Source organism: Stylophora pistillata, chromosome 1 (assembly GCF_964205215.1).
Source record: "Stylophora pistillata chromosome 1, jaStyPist1.2, whole genome shotgun sequence".
NCBI lineage: Eukaryota > Metazoa > Cnidaria > Anthozoa > Scleractinia > Pocilloporidae > Stylophora > Stylophora pistillata.
In genome coordinates, this window is record NC_142519.1 from 23,126,797 (window position 1) to 23,143,984 (window position 17,188).

At 37.5% G+C, this 17,188-nt stretch overlaps 4 protein-coding genes and 2 pseudogenes across 5 annotated transcripts in view; 4 read left to right on the forward strand and 2 right to left on the reverse strand.

The window, feature by feature from the left end:
* LOC111331394 (transient receptor potential-gamma protein) overlaps positions 1-17,188 on the forward strand; it is a 40,942-nt gene that overhangs the window by 1,898 nt on the left and 21,856 nt on the right. The window lies entirely within an intron of this gene.
* LOC148741727 (uncharacterized) lies at positions 886-2,124 on the reverse strand (annotated as a pseudogene).
* On the reverse strand, positions 2,857-4,629 carry LOC148741728 (uncharacterized; annotated as a pseudogene).
* Positions 10,867-11,957, forward strand: LOC148741729 (uncharacterized). Its single transcript, XM_088746844.1, has one exon. It carries the CDS (start codon positions 11,035-11,037, stop codon positions 11,806-11,808), a length of 774 nt encoding a protein of 257 aa, XP_088602970.1. The 5' UTR covers positions 10,867-11,034; the 3' UTR covers positions 11,809-11,957.
* Positions 13,805-14,224, forward strand: LOC148741730 (uncharacterized). The gene has a single exon (XM_088745325.1). It carries the CDS (start codon positions 13,805-13,807, stop codon positions 14,222-14,224), a length of 420 nt encoding a protein of 139 aa, XP_088601451.1.
* LOC148741731 (uncharacterized) lies at positions 14,237-15,226 on the forward strand. Its single transcript, XM_088733390.1, has one exon. It carries the CDS (start codon positions 14,237-14,239, stop codon positions 15,224-15,226), a length of 990 nt encoding a protein of 329 aa, XP_088589516.1.

The window sequence follows — 17,188 nt, forward strand, 5'->3', positions numbered from 1 at the left end:
CTGATGGGCCACTTGGTGCATAAACAGACTTCACCTTTACCTTAAACACAGGTGTATAAGCCATACCATTTTTACCAAAATGTTCTTAACAAATCTGGGGTGTGGCTTATCTGTGATAGCATTCATTAGGGAAGGTGCCCAAAACAAAAGAGATGCACCAGCTCCAAGCATGAAATTCACAAAATAATTATGAAAACATAGACAAAAGATATCATGTGCAATTAGCTGAACAACCAGTGGGTAAATAATTTCTTTAACATCTTTATTCTTTTCTCAAAAGTTAACAAAAAGTAGTAGGAAAAGGGGGTTTCTGGCACATTTTTTTTTTTTCAAAAATACCCTGAAAAACAGAGCAATTTTGAAAACTGATTTTTTTCATTTTTTATCTCATTTAAAAAAAAGAACGATGTTTTTCAGGCAAAATGATTGACGCATTTTTTTCTTTTAAAAATCAAAGCAAAATTGAAAAATAATTTGAGATTTGATTCAATGGGTTTCTGGCACATTTACAAAAATACCCTGAAAAACAGGGCAATTTTGAAAACTGATTTTTTTTCATTTCTTATCTCATTTAATAAAAAACCATGTTTTTGGCACATTTTTTCTTTCAAAAATCAAAGCAAAATTGAAGATTTGATTCTGTGGGTTTCTAGCACAATTGCCTGAAAAACAGGGCAATTTTGAAAACTGATTTTAATTTTTTATCTCATTTAAAAATGAACAACGATGTTTTCAAGGCAAAATGATTGGCGCATTTTCTTTAAAAAAAAAACAAAGAAAAATTGAAGAATTTTGAGATTTGATTCTCAAGACAATCTCAAAATTCGTTTGAACCATCAGAAAAAACTAATGGCAATATCTCAGAAAAAACACATGATCCCGTTATTAATAGGTCACACTTTCAAGCTCTCTGTTGACGATGTTGAGCTGAGCATCAGAAAGAATGAAGATGTGACGTTTAATATTTCCTGAACCCGATCCTTTCCTGTTAATTGCAAGATGAACTCCATCTTTTGTATTCACCAATCTCAATCCTGAACCATGAAGATCATTGTCTCTCATGCTTCTAAGATCGATAAAGAGACCGAACCTGTCTCCAGCATAAAAGTCTGTTGCATTCACCGCGCTGTTCTCCTTCCCAAATCTTCTAAAGACTTCTTCCCACATATCTCTTGCCTGCATTCCTTGGCTGTAAATCTTATTTGGAATACCATCAACAGTCAGCTTAACATCAGTGATGTTGGGATTAAACTTTTTTTCACTATTTCTTGTTCCTGCTGCGTATGCCTCATAAAAGAGAAGAAGAAGCCCCTTCATAGACCTCCTTGGAACATTGATGCTCTCATTGATGATCGTGTCGGAACCTTTATCTATTGAGATTGTCTTGAGATGAGTGATATGCTCTTACATGAATCTCTTTCCATTTTTGTAGTTAGAAAGGGCTTCATCAGCGAGTTTTTGACTGTGGATGACTTCATACTCAAGCTGGATGTCAGTCAATTTATGATAAAGTTTTGTTGGGTCGGATCCCTTCATAACACTACCAGCAGGTGCAAGCCTGAGCTCGAAGAGAAGCTCATCAGAAAGAGCTCTCGGAAAAAAGGCTCCATGATTTTTCAAAATATCTTAATCCAATGGAATCCTGTACATTTTCCCATACACTTCATTGAGCTTATTTTTTTTATCAACGCCCGAAGTCTTCTTATCTCCAGCGCTGCATCTGATTTTCGAAAGATTTTCAGACTGAATACCTTCTCTGATCATGTTTGCCCTCTCATTCTTAGTCAAGAAGAGGTCCTCCCAAAGCTTGAATAAATCATAACCATCAGTGTCTTGCACAATTTCTCCTGCAAACTTCAAAGTCAGTCGATCAACAAGAGCTCTTGCTACATTGTTCACGAGGAAATTGTTTGCATGCCCAGCGACTTCCAAGTTGAAGACGAGTGCAAGCGATCCAGGCACAAGTACTACCCCATTATCAAGTTTTGGAACTGGAACCCTAAGGACTTCACTAGGGAAAGCACTATTCGGGTTGAATGTCACTCTGTGAATCACGCGGTCTGCCTTGAGAGCGTTTGACGTCTTTTTTTCAAAACTCGGGCCAATTCTTTCACTGACTTCCATCTTTTAAAAAAGATATTTTAAAAAATGGCAGATTTTGGAGATACTCATCCTCTGTTAGAACATAATGATGATGATGATGATGATGATGAAGGAGACACAACAACACCTTCTCAACCAGACAAGAATTCAACTCCAGGGCCCTTAGCTGAAGAAATTCCAATGACAACAATGAACAGAGAGCAAGAAAAGGGCTCAAAAACTGCTGAGACATCTTTTATTAAAGGTGATATTTTTGGTTCGCGAGTTTTAACTTCAAATGAGAATGCATGGGAAACACTTACTACAATTTTTGCCGAGGCAAAAGCTTCAGAACTTGAAGTTTCTTATAGCAAGAAAGGAAGGTTGCAGGTGAAGATGTTTGGTCAAGGCAAGAAGACATATCCTTTGTTTACTGAAGAAAGAGGCACAAATGAGCAGAGGTTGAATTCAAGTCTCTCAAAAGAAATTAAAAAATCACTTGGTCCAGAGCGAGAGGTTTTAATTGCACAGAAAGATAAAGAAATTGAGAAGCTACAACAGTCAATTCAAGATGATCGAGATATTGCTGATGATGAGAATGAAAACCCTGCTATAAGAGAACGAGCAAGAGAAAGGATAGCAGAAAATCAAGAGCAGTCTCATTGGTTCAATAGTCGGCTTCGTTTTCAGAGCTGCTGGCTCAGTGATCAGCTTTCTCGGACAAAATGCTTGGGTTCTGATAGTGGGTGTTGCCATATTCATGGTTGAGCGATTTCAAAACAAAAGGCGATAAATCAGGAAGGCAGAGACCAGTCCAACTGAAATCAATCCAACCTTAATTTTGTTATTATTTGTATCGCTGTCGCTCACGCTGGTGCTGTCGATCTTGCTCACGCTTGTCTTCGTAGCCTCAGACTGAACCTCAGTTGAAGTCTTTTGAGAAGTAGGTCTCTTGATTTTTGATGAGCCCCCAAACAAAAGACTGATTTCATATCCAAATTCACTGATTTATTAACCCCAAACTTCATGTCAGAACTCGCCTTCTTCAGCTTGTTATTATACCCAACTGTGCTCTGCGTGTTCAACACAAGATTTGAAGGCATCAGCCAATTATTATTATTATTAAATTTAAATTTATACCGCGCAGTTTCTATAAAAATATTCAACTGCGCCTTACAATAAATATTAAATCAAAAATAAATAGAAGTTCAAAATTACATTTCTAAAATTCCATAAATAAATAAATAAATAAAATAATTCATCAATAATGCAATTTAATCATAACAATCTAATTTAATCATAACAACTATAGTACCTGTAACTATAATTACCTGGTGAGATTTCAAGATCAAGTCTGACTTTTGCCTCATCAACCGCGAGCTGAAACCTCCGTACGCTCTTTGAGATGTCTGTCATTCTGATCGCATCCTCAACTAAAACAAGGAACTCACTCTGAGCCTCTTTTGCACTTCCTGATAAACTCAAGATGGACGATCTTACATTAACTTGTGAACCAAGAATACAATAAACAAATGCCTCAATCGACTGATTCAATCTCGCCATCCCGGCTTGAGCCAAACCTTCTGACTTATCTGCCATGAAAAACTCAAACTGTTTTTCAACTTTAACATTGTCATTCCTTATGACATATATCAGATTGCCTTTTTCAGCTTTTCCGCCTTCATCGCTGAACTTGTTGTCACCAGGATATGGGATTGCAGTTGCCATAGGTCCAGTATTTGTGACATAAATGAAAACAGATCCGAGACCATGATTTCTTCCTTCTTTGAGGCGGAAGTCTGTGCTTGACGAAATTCCAAATTCTGAACACAATCTTTTGAACGACGGCTGATCGTAGTTATTTTTCATTTGACTGAAAGTTGTGTCGCCCGGGAGAGCCGATTCACTCTGTATTCCACCCATCTCAAAGAGAATTCTTCTGGTTGTGAAATAAATGTGAAACTGCAGAAACGATTTGATTTGTTCTGGAACCATGTCAAGTAGTTCACGAGAGATTCCACAGCCTGAAGTAGCACACCACACAGCAAAGTTGAGTTGTTGAGGCCAGTAGCTCATATTCGGCCCAGCAAGCCATCTCTTTGATTCTGCGCCTGAGCTGTGCAGAATTTTCATTCTTGTGAATATTTGTCCGAATTTTGCTTTGAAATATTGATTTGGGGTGACAAATATCTTTATCTCTTCATTAAGGTGACTTTTCAAAGTCTCCTGAAATGGAACTGCTGGAACCTCCTTAATTGCAGAAGGATGCAAAGTGAGCTCAATGGGAAATCCTGCTATTCCAAGCGCACACTTCATTTCATCATTCCAGTCTTTTCTGATTGATCCTGAGACGCTAGTTTGAACACCATCAGCTCGATTTAATTAAACTTCTGCTTTTCCCTCCTTTTTGCTAAAGAATGTTACTTGCACTTTGAACTTGCTCAAATCTGCATTCGGATATTGTGCTTGGAAATCATTCCAGGCTTTTGTTCTTTTTTTCTCAGCAATTCTTTTTGCTTCATCTGATCTTAACCACGCAGTGAACATTTTAATTTGTTTTTTTAAATCAAATTGGTTTTGTTGCCAATTATTGAAGTTTCAAATGATTTCACAGTTCTCTTCAAAGAACCTCTTTTGAATCTTGTTGAGCGAAGAGTTGAGCGAAGAGTTGAGCATATCAGGCTGGTGAGCTGTTCTCTTTACAACTCATGGCACAACTTGAGTTGCTCTGGAGAAATATCTATATTTGATGCTCAGGACAATTCATCTGTAAAGACAATTCCTGAAGGAAATTATTCACTGAAAAGCCTTGGCGAAGCTCTTGAAGATAGATTGAAAAACGAAGGAGTCAAAGTACAACTGAATGCCTCAAGGGCAAGTTTGGAAATTAAAAATCCTCAAAACAAAAAGATTCTTCTTGGTAATGATCTGGCTGATCTTCTTGGAATTAAACGGCGTTTGCAAAAAATCAATTTTGTCAAAACTTTTTCATCATTTCACAACTATCTTGTCCGCTGTGATCTTTTGAATGAGAATGAAAATTTATTTAATGGAAAGCCGTCTTAAGTTCTTGCGTGTTTTGACATTGCAGGAGAACCCTTTGAGAGGGTGAACTATTTTTCTGAAACCCCATCACCGCGAAAAATATCTCAAAGGAATGACATAACATCAATGAAGATTTCTGTGACTGATGAAAATGACGAAATAATTGATTTTAATGGAATGCCAATGAGATTTGAGTTTGAGATAATCTAATTATAAAAAATGTCTGCTGAAAATATTTTACCAAGTGCTCCACCGCTGTATCCTTCTCTCCCTAATTCAGGCTCTGATTTCAGGTTGAAAAAGATTTGTGATTGCCAGAAGGAAATTGAAAATGAGATATCACATCACCAGAAAGTCGCAAAAAAAATACAAGAGAGTAAAAGCTGTGTGCCGCATAACATCGTCAGTCACATCCATCACGGCAGCTCTTTTGTCGATAGGTGGTTTCGCAGGTGCTTTGAGCGGTGTGGGAATTATAATTGCTGTGCCTTTGACAAGCATTGCGGGTTTGCTTGCTTTCGCGTCTGCCGCGACGACTCCCGCGAACAAATCTCTCGTGAAAAAGACTGAAAAACATGAAAAAACCGTCTCTCTCGCTGAAGCGAAGCAAAGAACAATCAGCAGACTCGTGTCAAAGGCCTTGAAAGACTCTTCGATAACAGATGCCGAATTCGCTTCGATATTGAATGAAATTGATCAATATTATTCTCTAAAAAAAGAACTCAGACGGAATTCTCCAGAGAAAGTTGAGGAAGCGAAGCGGGCAGAGACTGCAACTCTCAGAGAGGAAATAAAAAAAGAATACCAGAAATTATTGGGCTCTCCTCTTATACTGGTGCCCCCTACACTCGCAAAGAATTGAGAGTTGAATTCGACAAAAAACCGAGTGGGTTTTCTTTGTTTATTTCAAGACAAAAATCATGAAATTAACATATTTGCTTCTTACATGGATTATTTCGAGTTTGATGCGTCGTCACGCCACTCTCATGACTGTTCTGTTCTGCTCAATTTTTCGATCGACGCGTCGCTGCATATTTAATGAGTTTTCTTGCAAGTGAAACTCGCATCAAACAAGACGGGCACGATTTTCTTCACAGATTTGATCCACAATTTTTTTGATTTCTGTTAAATGTTCCTATTGGAGCTGAAGAGTTCTTATTTTGTGGCAAAGTTTGTGGAACCAAATCAAAAAATCACAATAGCGTTTTTCGTAGCCACAAGCGTTAGCGACTGCGACTCTCACTTGCTTGTAATCTGCTATGCTTAAAAAAGTCTTAGCCATGTGTAAGTGGCCTCCACATCTTTCTGAGAGCATCAGGATTCTCCCTCTGCAAAGATCTATAGATTGCTGCAAATCCAACAAAGAGGAGATTGTGTCGTTTACGTTTGGGACATCCATGTCCCATTCCGCGTCAATATGATGTCTTTAATTTTCTCTTTCTTTTCTGTGTTTGTGTCTTCGTTTTCGGTTTCTGGCTGCATCTCTCTCTTTATGGCTTCATAACATCTTTCAAAATGTTGAGAAAACCTCGGGTGCGCGGTACTGATTGCATTGAGTTCTTCATAAATCTGAGCAAGTTCTTGTAAGTTTCTTGCCATTTTTGCTTCTATCTATGTTGAATTCAATGTATTTTGTCCACGAATGTAAATTGAGAGCGTAGTTCTTCACACACGAATTTTTTAAATAAATGACAAGCACGTTCTTTAACCCTATTTGTCATTTATTTAAAACTCTGATGTAATCACCCACACTGAAAAACATTCGCTTTCTGTGAAAAGAATCTACTTCCCCTCAATGATAATTTGTCATTAAAAACAATCTTCCGTTTCAGTTTTTATTGACATCATGCCAAATTTCTCTCACAAATAATTTTTTCTGGTCTGATCTTCTTTTGATGAAATTTCTTTGATTATCCAGCGCATATTTAATAGCAGAAGAATTCGAAATTCCACAATCTTTGGCGGCTTCTCCGAGTGAGAAGTATTCTTTGCGAAAACCCGTTTCATCAATCACTTCAACCTTCCGTTTGTTTTTTAAGGACAATAGCCGAGCATTTCTTTCAATTCTTTGCTTGGAATCTTGTTTAGGTATTTTATTCCGCAGCCTTTGGCAATTTCTCTGAAATCTTTTGTGCTTATTGGAAGCAACTGCGTTTTCAAATTTTTCTTTTCTTCCATTTTTTTATATTTTTTTTAAAATATTTTTTATATTATACAAAAATGTCAGGAAGTCGAGAAGCGAAGCGAAAAGAATTAGAAATGGATGAAGCAGACAAAGAATTCCGCTTTTTCTTTAAATTTCGAGATCCAGCAAGAAAAATAAAAACACAAACAGTGAGAAGATTATTAAAACCATTCGAATGGACTCTTGATGATTATGATCTTCTTAGCGACGAAGAAAAGAGAGAAGTTGACAGAAGACTCAGAAAAAGCAAAAATTTTTTCGTTCAAAGGTGCCTTGAAGACAGAACCGAGAAAGGAATATCAAAAATGGTTGAGAGACGAGCGTGAAAAGATAACAGGCCATCAATTCACTATGATGTACATAGATTTTCATCTCATTCACAAGATAAAAAATAAATTTTGGAAAAATAAAATAGAAGAAGATAGATTAAGACTGAAGAAAACTTATCGCTTTCCAAAAGATATTGATGAAGACCTCTTTCTGCTTTTGACAGATGAAGAAATAAAAGATCAGACCAAAAAAATTTCACAATTTACTTTGAAAAGAAAAGCAGATTTTTATAATTACTACACTGATCTTATTCCAGCAAATTTCCAAAGCTGAAAAAATTTTATACAAATATAAATTTTTTATATTTTTATAAAAAATGGAGAACTGGAATGTTAAAGAATTAAAAGCCGAGGCAAAACGACTCGGGCTAAAAAAATATTCAAGCCTCAGAAAGCAGGAGTTGATTGAGTTGATAGCGTCAGCGACTACAAACATTATTGACCACCCAATTCCAGCAGATCTCAATGCTCCAGTTCTCAGACCAACAAGAAATTCTGAGCAGTCGCTGTCGCTGGCGCTGATGCAGTCGTTAACGCTTGATCCACAAGAACAAAGGAGAAGAGAAATAAGAGAAATTGAAGAGATGCTTGGATTGAGACCATACGCCACCACTTCGGATGACGCGACAATAGCAGATGAATGGAACGAGTTCGTTGAAAACTACGAAAATAATCCATTTAGCACTAGCGCTACAGTTCGGCGCGCCCACGAATCAGCATCTGCATTGAGAGGTTTTGAAAGGCAGTTCAGAATAGATGGAGTTAAGGGTTTTGGGCCAAATCAATTCATGCAGGAGGCAAAACCGGCAGTTTTGAAAATCATGAGAGAGAACCGCCAGACAAGACTCAAGATGATTCTTTCTTGCGAGATGAAGAGGCGAGCTATGGATGGAGAAGTTCAGTATCTCGACGCTTATTTCCACACCAACACAATTGAAAATCTTAATGCAACTGATGAAAGCGAAGCGTATGAAAGATTTGTTCAAACTATTCAGGAGAGAATTGAAGAATTCAACAATAACGGAAGTAACTGGGAATTTCACAGAGTCATAACATTTGACCTGCATCTTGTAGAGTACAACCCTTTGAACGGCAGCTCTTACATCGAACTTCCGAAAGCGCTTAAAGGAAAAAAAGCAATAATCAATATGGAAAATCAAGATGATGAATGTTTTAAATGGTGCATTACAAGAGCGCTTTATCCAGTTGAGAAAAACCCTCAAAGAATAACAAAGATTCTTAAAGAACAATCTGATCGACTCGACTGGAGAGGAATCAACTTCCCGGTTGAGCTTGACAAGATAAAAAATTTTGAAAAACAGAACGAAAATATCGCGGTAAACGTGTTTGGTTATGAAAGTGAGGCTAGAGTCTATCCTCTCAGAATAAGCAAGTCACCAGCCGAAGAAAGGAATCAGGTGATCAATCTTCTTCTTATCGAGAAAGACGAAGTCGCAGTACACTACTGCTTGATAAACAACATCAGCAGGCTTCTCTCGAGTCAAGTTTCAAAGCATAAGGAACCAAAAGAATTTTGTCTCAGGTGTTTGAATCACTTTTCAAGCAGAGAAAAGCTTGCGGAGCACGAGGTGCTCTGCGCAGACAATGAGGCTGTCAAGATTCAAATGCCAAAAAAAGGAACTTTTATCAAATTCAGAAACATAACCGATCAATAAGAGTGCCCTTTGTTGTTTATGCAGACTTTGAATCTTTCACAAAACCTATTCACTCTTGTGAGCCAAGAAGCGATAAGAGCTTTACCATTAAATATCAAAAACATAAACCGTCCGGCTTTTGCTATAAGGTTGTCTGCTTTGATGACCAGCTTTATTCTCAAGAGCCAGTCATCTACAGAACAAAGTCTGAAGATGAGGATGTTGCTCAGATCTTTGTTGAAATGCTAGAAGAGAACATCAAGAAGATTCACAAAAAATTTGACTTTAAAAAGAAGATGATCTTCACTGATGAAGACAAGAAAATGTTCAATGCGGCGAGGTGCTGTTGGATATGTGGTGAGTCTTTCGTGTGCGTCTCCGCCACTGATCCTGTTGTGCTCGCTTTGATTGGCAACTCGCGCGACAAAGTTAGAGATCACTTTCATTTCACTGGAAAGTATAGAGGAGCTGAAAACAGAAATTGCAATTTCCAATTCGCAAAGCCAAAGTTCACTCCTGTCATATTTCACGACTTGGCTGGTTATGACTCTCATCTTTTTGTCAAGAATCTTGGAAAGACCGAGGGAGACATAAAATGCATTCCCAATAATGAAGAGAAGTACATCAGCTTCAGCAAATCTGTTGCTGTTGGCTCTTGCACCAACAAAGAAGAAGAAGAAGTTGCCATCAAGACTGAGCTTCGTTTTATCGATAGTTTAAAGTTCATGGCTTCTTCTCTCGATAAACTGGTCAGTAATCTGAGCCACGATAAGCTAAAGAAAACTGGGGAGGTGTTTAGAGACGAGAGCCGTCGCGAAATCGAGTTGATCTCAAGAAAGGGTGTCTATCCATATGATTACATGAGTAGCATTGAAAAGTTCGGAGCCGAACAGAACTTCCACCAAAAAGAGAGTTTTACTCAAAGCTGAATGACTGTGATATAAGTGAAGAAGATTATGAGCACGCAAAGAAAATCTGGAATGAGTTCAAGATGAAGAACATAGGTGATTATCATGATCTTTATCTCAAATCAGATGTTCTCTTGCTAGCAGATGTGTTTGAAGAATTCAGAAACGTCTGCTTTGAGAATTACAATCTCGATCCTGCTTGGTATTACACTGCTCCTGGATTGGCTTGGGATGCAGCATTGAAGGTGACAAAAGTTGAGCTTGAGCTTTTGAGTGATCCAGACATGCTTCTGATGTTTGAGAAAGGAATTCGTGGAGGAATCTCAATGATCCCAAATCGCTATGGAAAAGCAAACAACAAATACATGAATTTAAAGTTTGACAGAGAAAAACCATCAAAATATCTGACTTATCTTGACGCAAACAATCTTTATGGATGGGCAATGTGCAAAACTCTTCCTGTCAGAGGTTTCAAATGGATGAGTCAAGAAGAGATTGGAGACTGGAGAGCGAGCGACTGCATTCTTGAGGTTGATCTTGAATATCCAAAAGAGCTCCATGATCTTCACAACGATTATCCTCTTGCTCCAGAGAGAATCATGATCAACTCAAACAAAGTTGAGAAACTTGTGCCAAATCTGAACGAAAAGAAGAAATATATCATTCATCACCAGAGTCTCAAACAGTGCCTTGAACTCGGCTTGAGACTGAAAAAGATTTACAGAGGAATCAAATTTGAAGAAGAACCTTGGCTGAAAAGTTATATAGAGCTCAACACAAATTTGCGCACGAATGCAAAGAATGAATTTGAGAAGGATTTGTTCACGTTGATGAACAACTCTGTGTTTGGAGAAACAATGGAAAATATCAGGAAACGAGTTGATGTGAGGCTTCTCAACAATCGAAAGAAACCACAAAAGCTTTCAGCAAAACCAAACTTCAAGCATTGCACAATATTTGACGAAAATCTCATTGCAATACATATGGGGAAAACATCAATAAAGTTTGACAAGCCAGTTTTCTGTGGAATGGCTATTCTTGATCTCAGCAAGACTTTGATGTACGATTTCCACTACAACTACATAAAAAAGAAATATGGAGATAAAGCCAAGCTTCTTTTCACAGACACTGACAGTCTCATGTATGAGATTGAAACTGAAGACTTTTACAAGGACATAGCAGCAGATGTTGAAGAAAAGTTTGACACCAGAAACTTTCCAAAAGACCACATTTCAAAGATCCCAACTGGTTGCAACAAAAAAGTTGTGGGCATGATGAAAGATGTAGCTGATGGAAAGATTATTGAGGAGTTTGTTGGATTGAGAGAAAAACTTTACAGCTACAAGATTCTTGAGGGTAAAGAAGAGAAGAAGTGCAAGGGAATCAAGAAGACTGTGATAAAGAAGAATATAACCCACGAAGACTACAAAAAGTGCTTATTTAGCGGAAACATACAGATGAGAGAGATGAATGTAATCAGATCACACAGACATGAGATATTCAGTGAGACCATCAACAAGATTGCTCTGAGCGCAAATGATGATAAGAGAATCATAAGAGAAGACAATATCTCAACTTTTTCACATGGGCACTATAAAATATGAATCCTCAGAATATTCCTTTCAATGCATTAATGGTTGGACCAACAAATTCAGGAAAGACAAAATATGTCGTCAATCTTTTGAGCAATAAATTCAATCAGAAATTCGATTACATTTTTTTGATTTGTCCAACATTCATCCACAACAAAACTTATGATAAGTTTGAAGATTTAGACAAAGACCTCTTTATCTTGACTCCACTTCAAAACCAGATTGATTTCTCAAGCTCATTAGTTTTGTTAATGAGGGAACTAATACACTTATCATCCTTGATGACTGTGCGGCTTCAAAAGATGTGAAGCAGAGGACAAATGAACTCGTGAATTTAGCATTTAGTGCAAGACATAAGGGAATCAGTGTTTGGGTGCTCACACAGCAGATGACAAGTATCGCAAAACTATTCAGAGCAAACATTGCTGCACTGGTTTTATTCTACACACCTTCGGCCAAGGATATGAAGGCGACATTTGATGATTATGCAGGTGATTTGACAAAAGAAGAGCAAATTGAATTAATAGCAAAGCTGAACAATGAGAAATATTCTCATCTGATTTTATCACTTTGCCATCCCTTCGATATAAAATTTGAAAAAGAAATAAAATAGAGATGAGCGAAGCGAGCAAAGAACAAGAAGCAATAACAGATATTATTGCTACGAACATTCTTGAAGCAGAACCCACAAGTGATTCAGATCACCGAGAGCAACTTGCTGTTCTCGTTGCGAGTGGAAGAGCAAAGGAAGTGATTGGTGCTTCTCTCACCCAGGATCAAGTCAAGAGGCTTTCTGAAAAAGATGTTGAGAAGTACTTCAAAAGATATGAGGCCTCAAACTCTTCAAAGACTTGCGATGCGATAGTCGACACATTTCTTCAGCTTTCGTGTAAAGCGTTAGCGTATTTTCTCCCTGTTGATGAAGGAAAACTCATGAAAGACCTGAACGATGACTTCATTGTGAGGAGAGAACTCGGAATGATTGCAGGAAGCTTGAGTTTGAAGTATGGAAAGTACATGGCGATCGCAAGTGCTGCTCTTCTCACTGCCAAAAATGTTGAAGTTCCCTTAAAACCAAATGTGGTTAATGTTGAAGTAGAAAGTAATTGTGAAGAACCTGAAAAAGAACTTGAATAAGAACTTGAATAAGAACTTGAATAAGAACTTGAAAAAGAACTTGAAACAGAACTTGAATAAGAACTTGAAGAACAACTTGAATAAGAACTTGAATAAGAACTTGAAAATAATGTGAAAAGAAATAAAATGGAAGTAAAAGAAACTCAAGATCCAGCAGAGCGAGGGCAACAGCCGTCGCAGTCGCCGCCAGCACAACAAGTCACTTCAACTGATCAAAATAAGACGAAACCGAAAAAAGATCCAGGGCGTGTCGCTGCTGGGAAAATACTGGCTGAACATAACAGAAGAGTTAGAGAGCAAAAAAAGGTGAGGGCACCAAACCTAGAGCCAGAACCAAAACGAGAGCCATCATCATCATCATTCTCACTCACTCAAATTCTTTCAGTAGCAAGTATTGTTCTTTCACTGGCTGGACTGTACTATAAAAGGAAAGAGTTGATGGAGCTCGTAAAATCACGACCAAACCCAGAACCAAGGCAAATTCAGCGCATCTCTGCGGGGGAATCAGCGGAGTTGCCTCAAATTCCAAAAAGAGTAAAACCAATGGATTGATTTTTTTTGCCTTCCAAATAAAAATGTCTGATAATACACTTGTGAAAACTTTGACTGATTCAGCTACATTGACTGGATTGGCTGATGGAATTGGATGGGTAGCAAAGAGAGTTATCAAAGAACCGATGACTTCTGTTCCGAGTTCAAATCTCATGAACTATGTAAAGTTCACTCTCGTGATCGCTGGATCAATGGCAGCAAAAAAATATCTTGAAGAACAGAAGATTTTGCCATCTTAAGAAATACATTTAAGTTTGCGGACTAACTCAATATTCTATGAGATTAATTTCATGATGAAAACTTGCCAGCGATTAATAAAATGGCAAGCATAGCAATAATGATTGGAGGAGCACTCATCAATGCAACTGCATTTGTTGGTGGGAGCTATCTCGCAAAATATTTGAGTGGAGATAAAAATAGTGTCGAAGAAGAGAAGAAGAGACATGATCTTGCTGTAGAAAAATACCAGGCAGCTTATGAGAAATATCAAGAGAATCGAACAAAGCTTCTCGATTGGATTGCAGCAGACGACCGAATCAAAAAAGAGGCAAATCAAAATTTTGTTGATACAGATTATGCTTTAAAGCTTTACAACAAGGCACATAGTGAAGAGCTTGATATGAAAGAGCCACATTTTTCTAACTTCTACAAACCGAGCACACAACAGAAACAAGGTGAAATGATTTATGCCGGAGGAATGGCTTTGGCTTTGGGATTGGCTGCAAGTCGATTTTTGTGAAAGCAAAAGAAAATGGAGAGAAAACTTTCAAGAGTTTATTATAGCCCGAAAGGATTTTGGAAGAGATTGGGTGCAGTGAAAAAGTTGGCAGAAGAAGCTCGGGTTCCTGAAGAAGTTACAAAGCTTTGGCTGATGAGACAAGCCATCTGGCAGATTTATTTACCTGCACCTAAGCATATCCCACGGTCAACGTTTGATGTTGATTTTCCAAATGCAGTTCATCAGGCCGATCTTCTTTTCCTTCCTCATGACAAACTTTTTAGAAAGGTCTATAAATATGCATTGACAGTGGTCGATGTTGCGAGCAGATTCAAGGCTGCTGAACCTCTCACCTCAAAAGAATCTTCTGAGGTCTCAAAGGCTTTCCAGACAATTTACAAAAGAGGACCATTGAGATGGCCAAAAATTCTTCAGGTTGATCCTGGACGTGAATTCATGGGTAAAACAACTAAAGAGATGGCAAAGCATGATGTGAGAATTAGAAGAGGAAACGTAAACGTTCATAGAGATCAAGGGATAGTTGAGCGATTTAATCGAACTTTGGGTGAGCGCCGTTTTAGTTACCAATACGGCCAAGAGATGAACTTCAAAGACAGAACGAGATCAACAGAATGGGTGAAGAGACTTCCAGAAGTTGTTTCTGCATTAAATCGTGAGGAGACAAGATTGACTGGAAAGAAATTAATTGACGCAATCAAAGAAAAGGTGGTTGACGCAAAGGGTTCAACTTCTTATTCAAGACCTGTTGGCTTGAAAGAAAAGAGACTCGACTATTCAAAAAACGTGAGATATCTCTATTCTCCTGGCGAGTTAGAAGGTGGAGAAAGAAGAGCAACAGATCCAATCTGGTCTCTAAAAGTTTTCAATCTCGAAAAAGCACTTGTGAATGAAAAAGAACCTGTTCTTTACTATCTGAAAGATGGACCAAAGCGGGGATTTGTCAGAGAAGAGCTTCAGATTGTTCCACCTAAAACTGAGCTACCTCCGGAAGGAATTCGATGAAGAGAATGCTTCATAAGCATCTATGTGTTTTTTCTGAGATATTATCATTAGTTTTTTCTGATGGTTCAAACGAATTTTGAGATTGTCTTGAGAATCAAATCTCAAAATTCTTCAATTTTTCTTTGATTTTGAAAGAAAATGCGCCACTCATTTTTCCTTGAAAACCTCGTTGTTCATTTTTAAATGAGATAAAAAATTAAAATCAGTTTTCAAAATTGCCCTGTTTTTCAGGCAATTGTGCTAGAAACCCACTGAATCAAATCTTCAATTTTGCTTTGATTTTTGAAAGAAAAAATGTGCCACAAAAACATGGTTTTCTTTTAAATGAGATAAAAAATGAAAAAAATCAGTTTCAAAATTGCCCTGTTTTTCAGGGTATTTTTGTAAATGTGCCAGAAACCCACTGAATCAAATCTCAAATTATTTTTCAATTTTGCTTTGATTTTTAAAAGAAAAAAATGCGTCAATCATTTTGCCTGAAAAACATCGTTCTTTTTTTTAAATGAGATAAAAAATGAAAAAAATCAGTTTTCAAAATTGCCCTGTTTTTCAGGGTATTTTTGAAAAAAAAAAAAATGTCCCAGAAACCCACTGAATCAAATCTCAAATTATTCTTCGAATTTGCTTTGATTTTTGAAAGAAAAAAATGCGTTAATCATTTTGCCTGAAAAACTTCGTTCTTTTTTTTTTTAAATGAGATGAAAAATGAAAAAAATTAGTTTTCAAAATTGCTCTGTTTTTCAGGGTATTTTTGAAAAAAAAAAAGTGTGCCAGAAACCCCCTTTTCCTACTACTCAAAAAATAGTTGGTGAACATTGTACTCTGGCAGGTATTTTGAAACAAGACACTCTGGCTTGCTTCTTGGCTTAATATGAAAAACTTTGATGACATGTGAAACTCAATGTATTAGGAAAAAAATTGTTCTCAAAGTTTCCATGATGCGCAGATCATTCCTCTTAACTAAAGGTATTTCTGAAAGAAAAAGTTCTATTTTTCATCATATGTCGGTGAGATGCCATGGTGTAATTGCGAGATGTCTATTCTCTTGTGTGATGTTATGGCATGTGTGATATTATGGCAAGAACTGAAAAATTATACCTCTATCTCATACAGAGTTAGACGATAAGATTGCATGATTAATTTGTCAAAATGCTGACCTAATGATAAAACTGACACAGGTGATTGCATTTTTTTAAGCAGTGCATTTAAAGTGTACTATTCAAGTGAGCAATGTTCCTCTCCTATTGGCTGTGTAACAGGGCCATTTGTCTGAGTATTTCAAGCCATTGAGGATCCATGATGAGGAGAGGAAAAGAGCAGCAAGGCTAGAAATTAAAGAGATCGAAATTACGTATGATGCACGATCCTCGCAGTCGAGAGCGCTATATTTATGCAATAGCGAAAATGAGACCTGAAAAAAAGGCCTGTACGGGATTCGAACCACTGACCTCTGCGATACTAGTGCAGCGCTCTACCAATTGAGCTAACAAGCCAACTGGGAGCAGGCCGTTAAGTTGTTCGTAATAAACCCGTGATGATAAATCAGATATGATGAATAATATGAAGTTCATATATTTTGAACTGCGGTTAGAAGGAAACTGAATCATAAGTATATGAACAATTAACTTGTCAAGTGAAGCTTCCTGTAAATTGACTAATCACCCTCGAGATTTTTGTACATTTTAACCTTGATCTGCTACGTGTGTACGTTGGACTTTGTAGTCACTCAACGTGAACCGCCTGCGGAGGGGCAGGCAATCGATTCTTGTTACAGATCTTCAGCATATAGTTCATAATATAGTTCATAAAGACTTCCTGACAGCTTGCGCAGGAACATAATGGCCGACCTTGGGAATAGTAAGAAGTAAGTAATAATTATGAAGATTTTGATTGAGTTATTTCGTTACAGCGAGATATCGTTTGCGGTAGCGTGCATGATGTATTCATCTTCTGGGAGACTGT

Excerpts from the sequence above, each read along its gene's own strand:
- LOC148741729 (XM_088746844.1), top strand. The coding sequence starts at position 11,035 with ATGAACAACTCTGTGTTTGGAGAAACAATGGAAAATATCAGGAAACGA.
- LOC148741730 (XM_088745325.1), top strand. The coding sequence starts at position 13,805 with ATGGCAAGCATAGCAATAATGATTGGAGGAGCACTCATCAATGCAACT.
- LOC148741731 (XM_088733390.1), top strand. The coding sequence starts at position 14,237 with ATGGAGAGAAAACTTTCAAGAGTTTATTATAGCCCGAAAGGATTTTGG.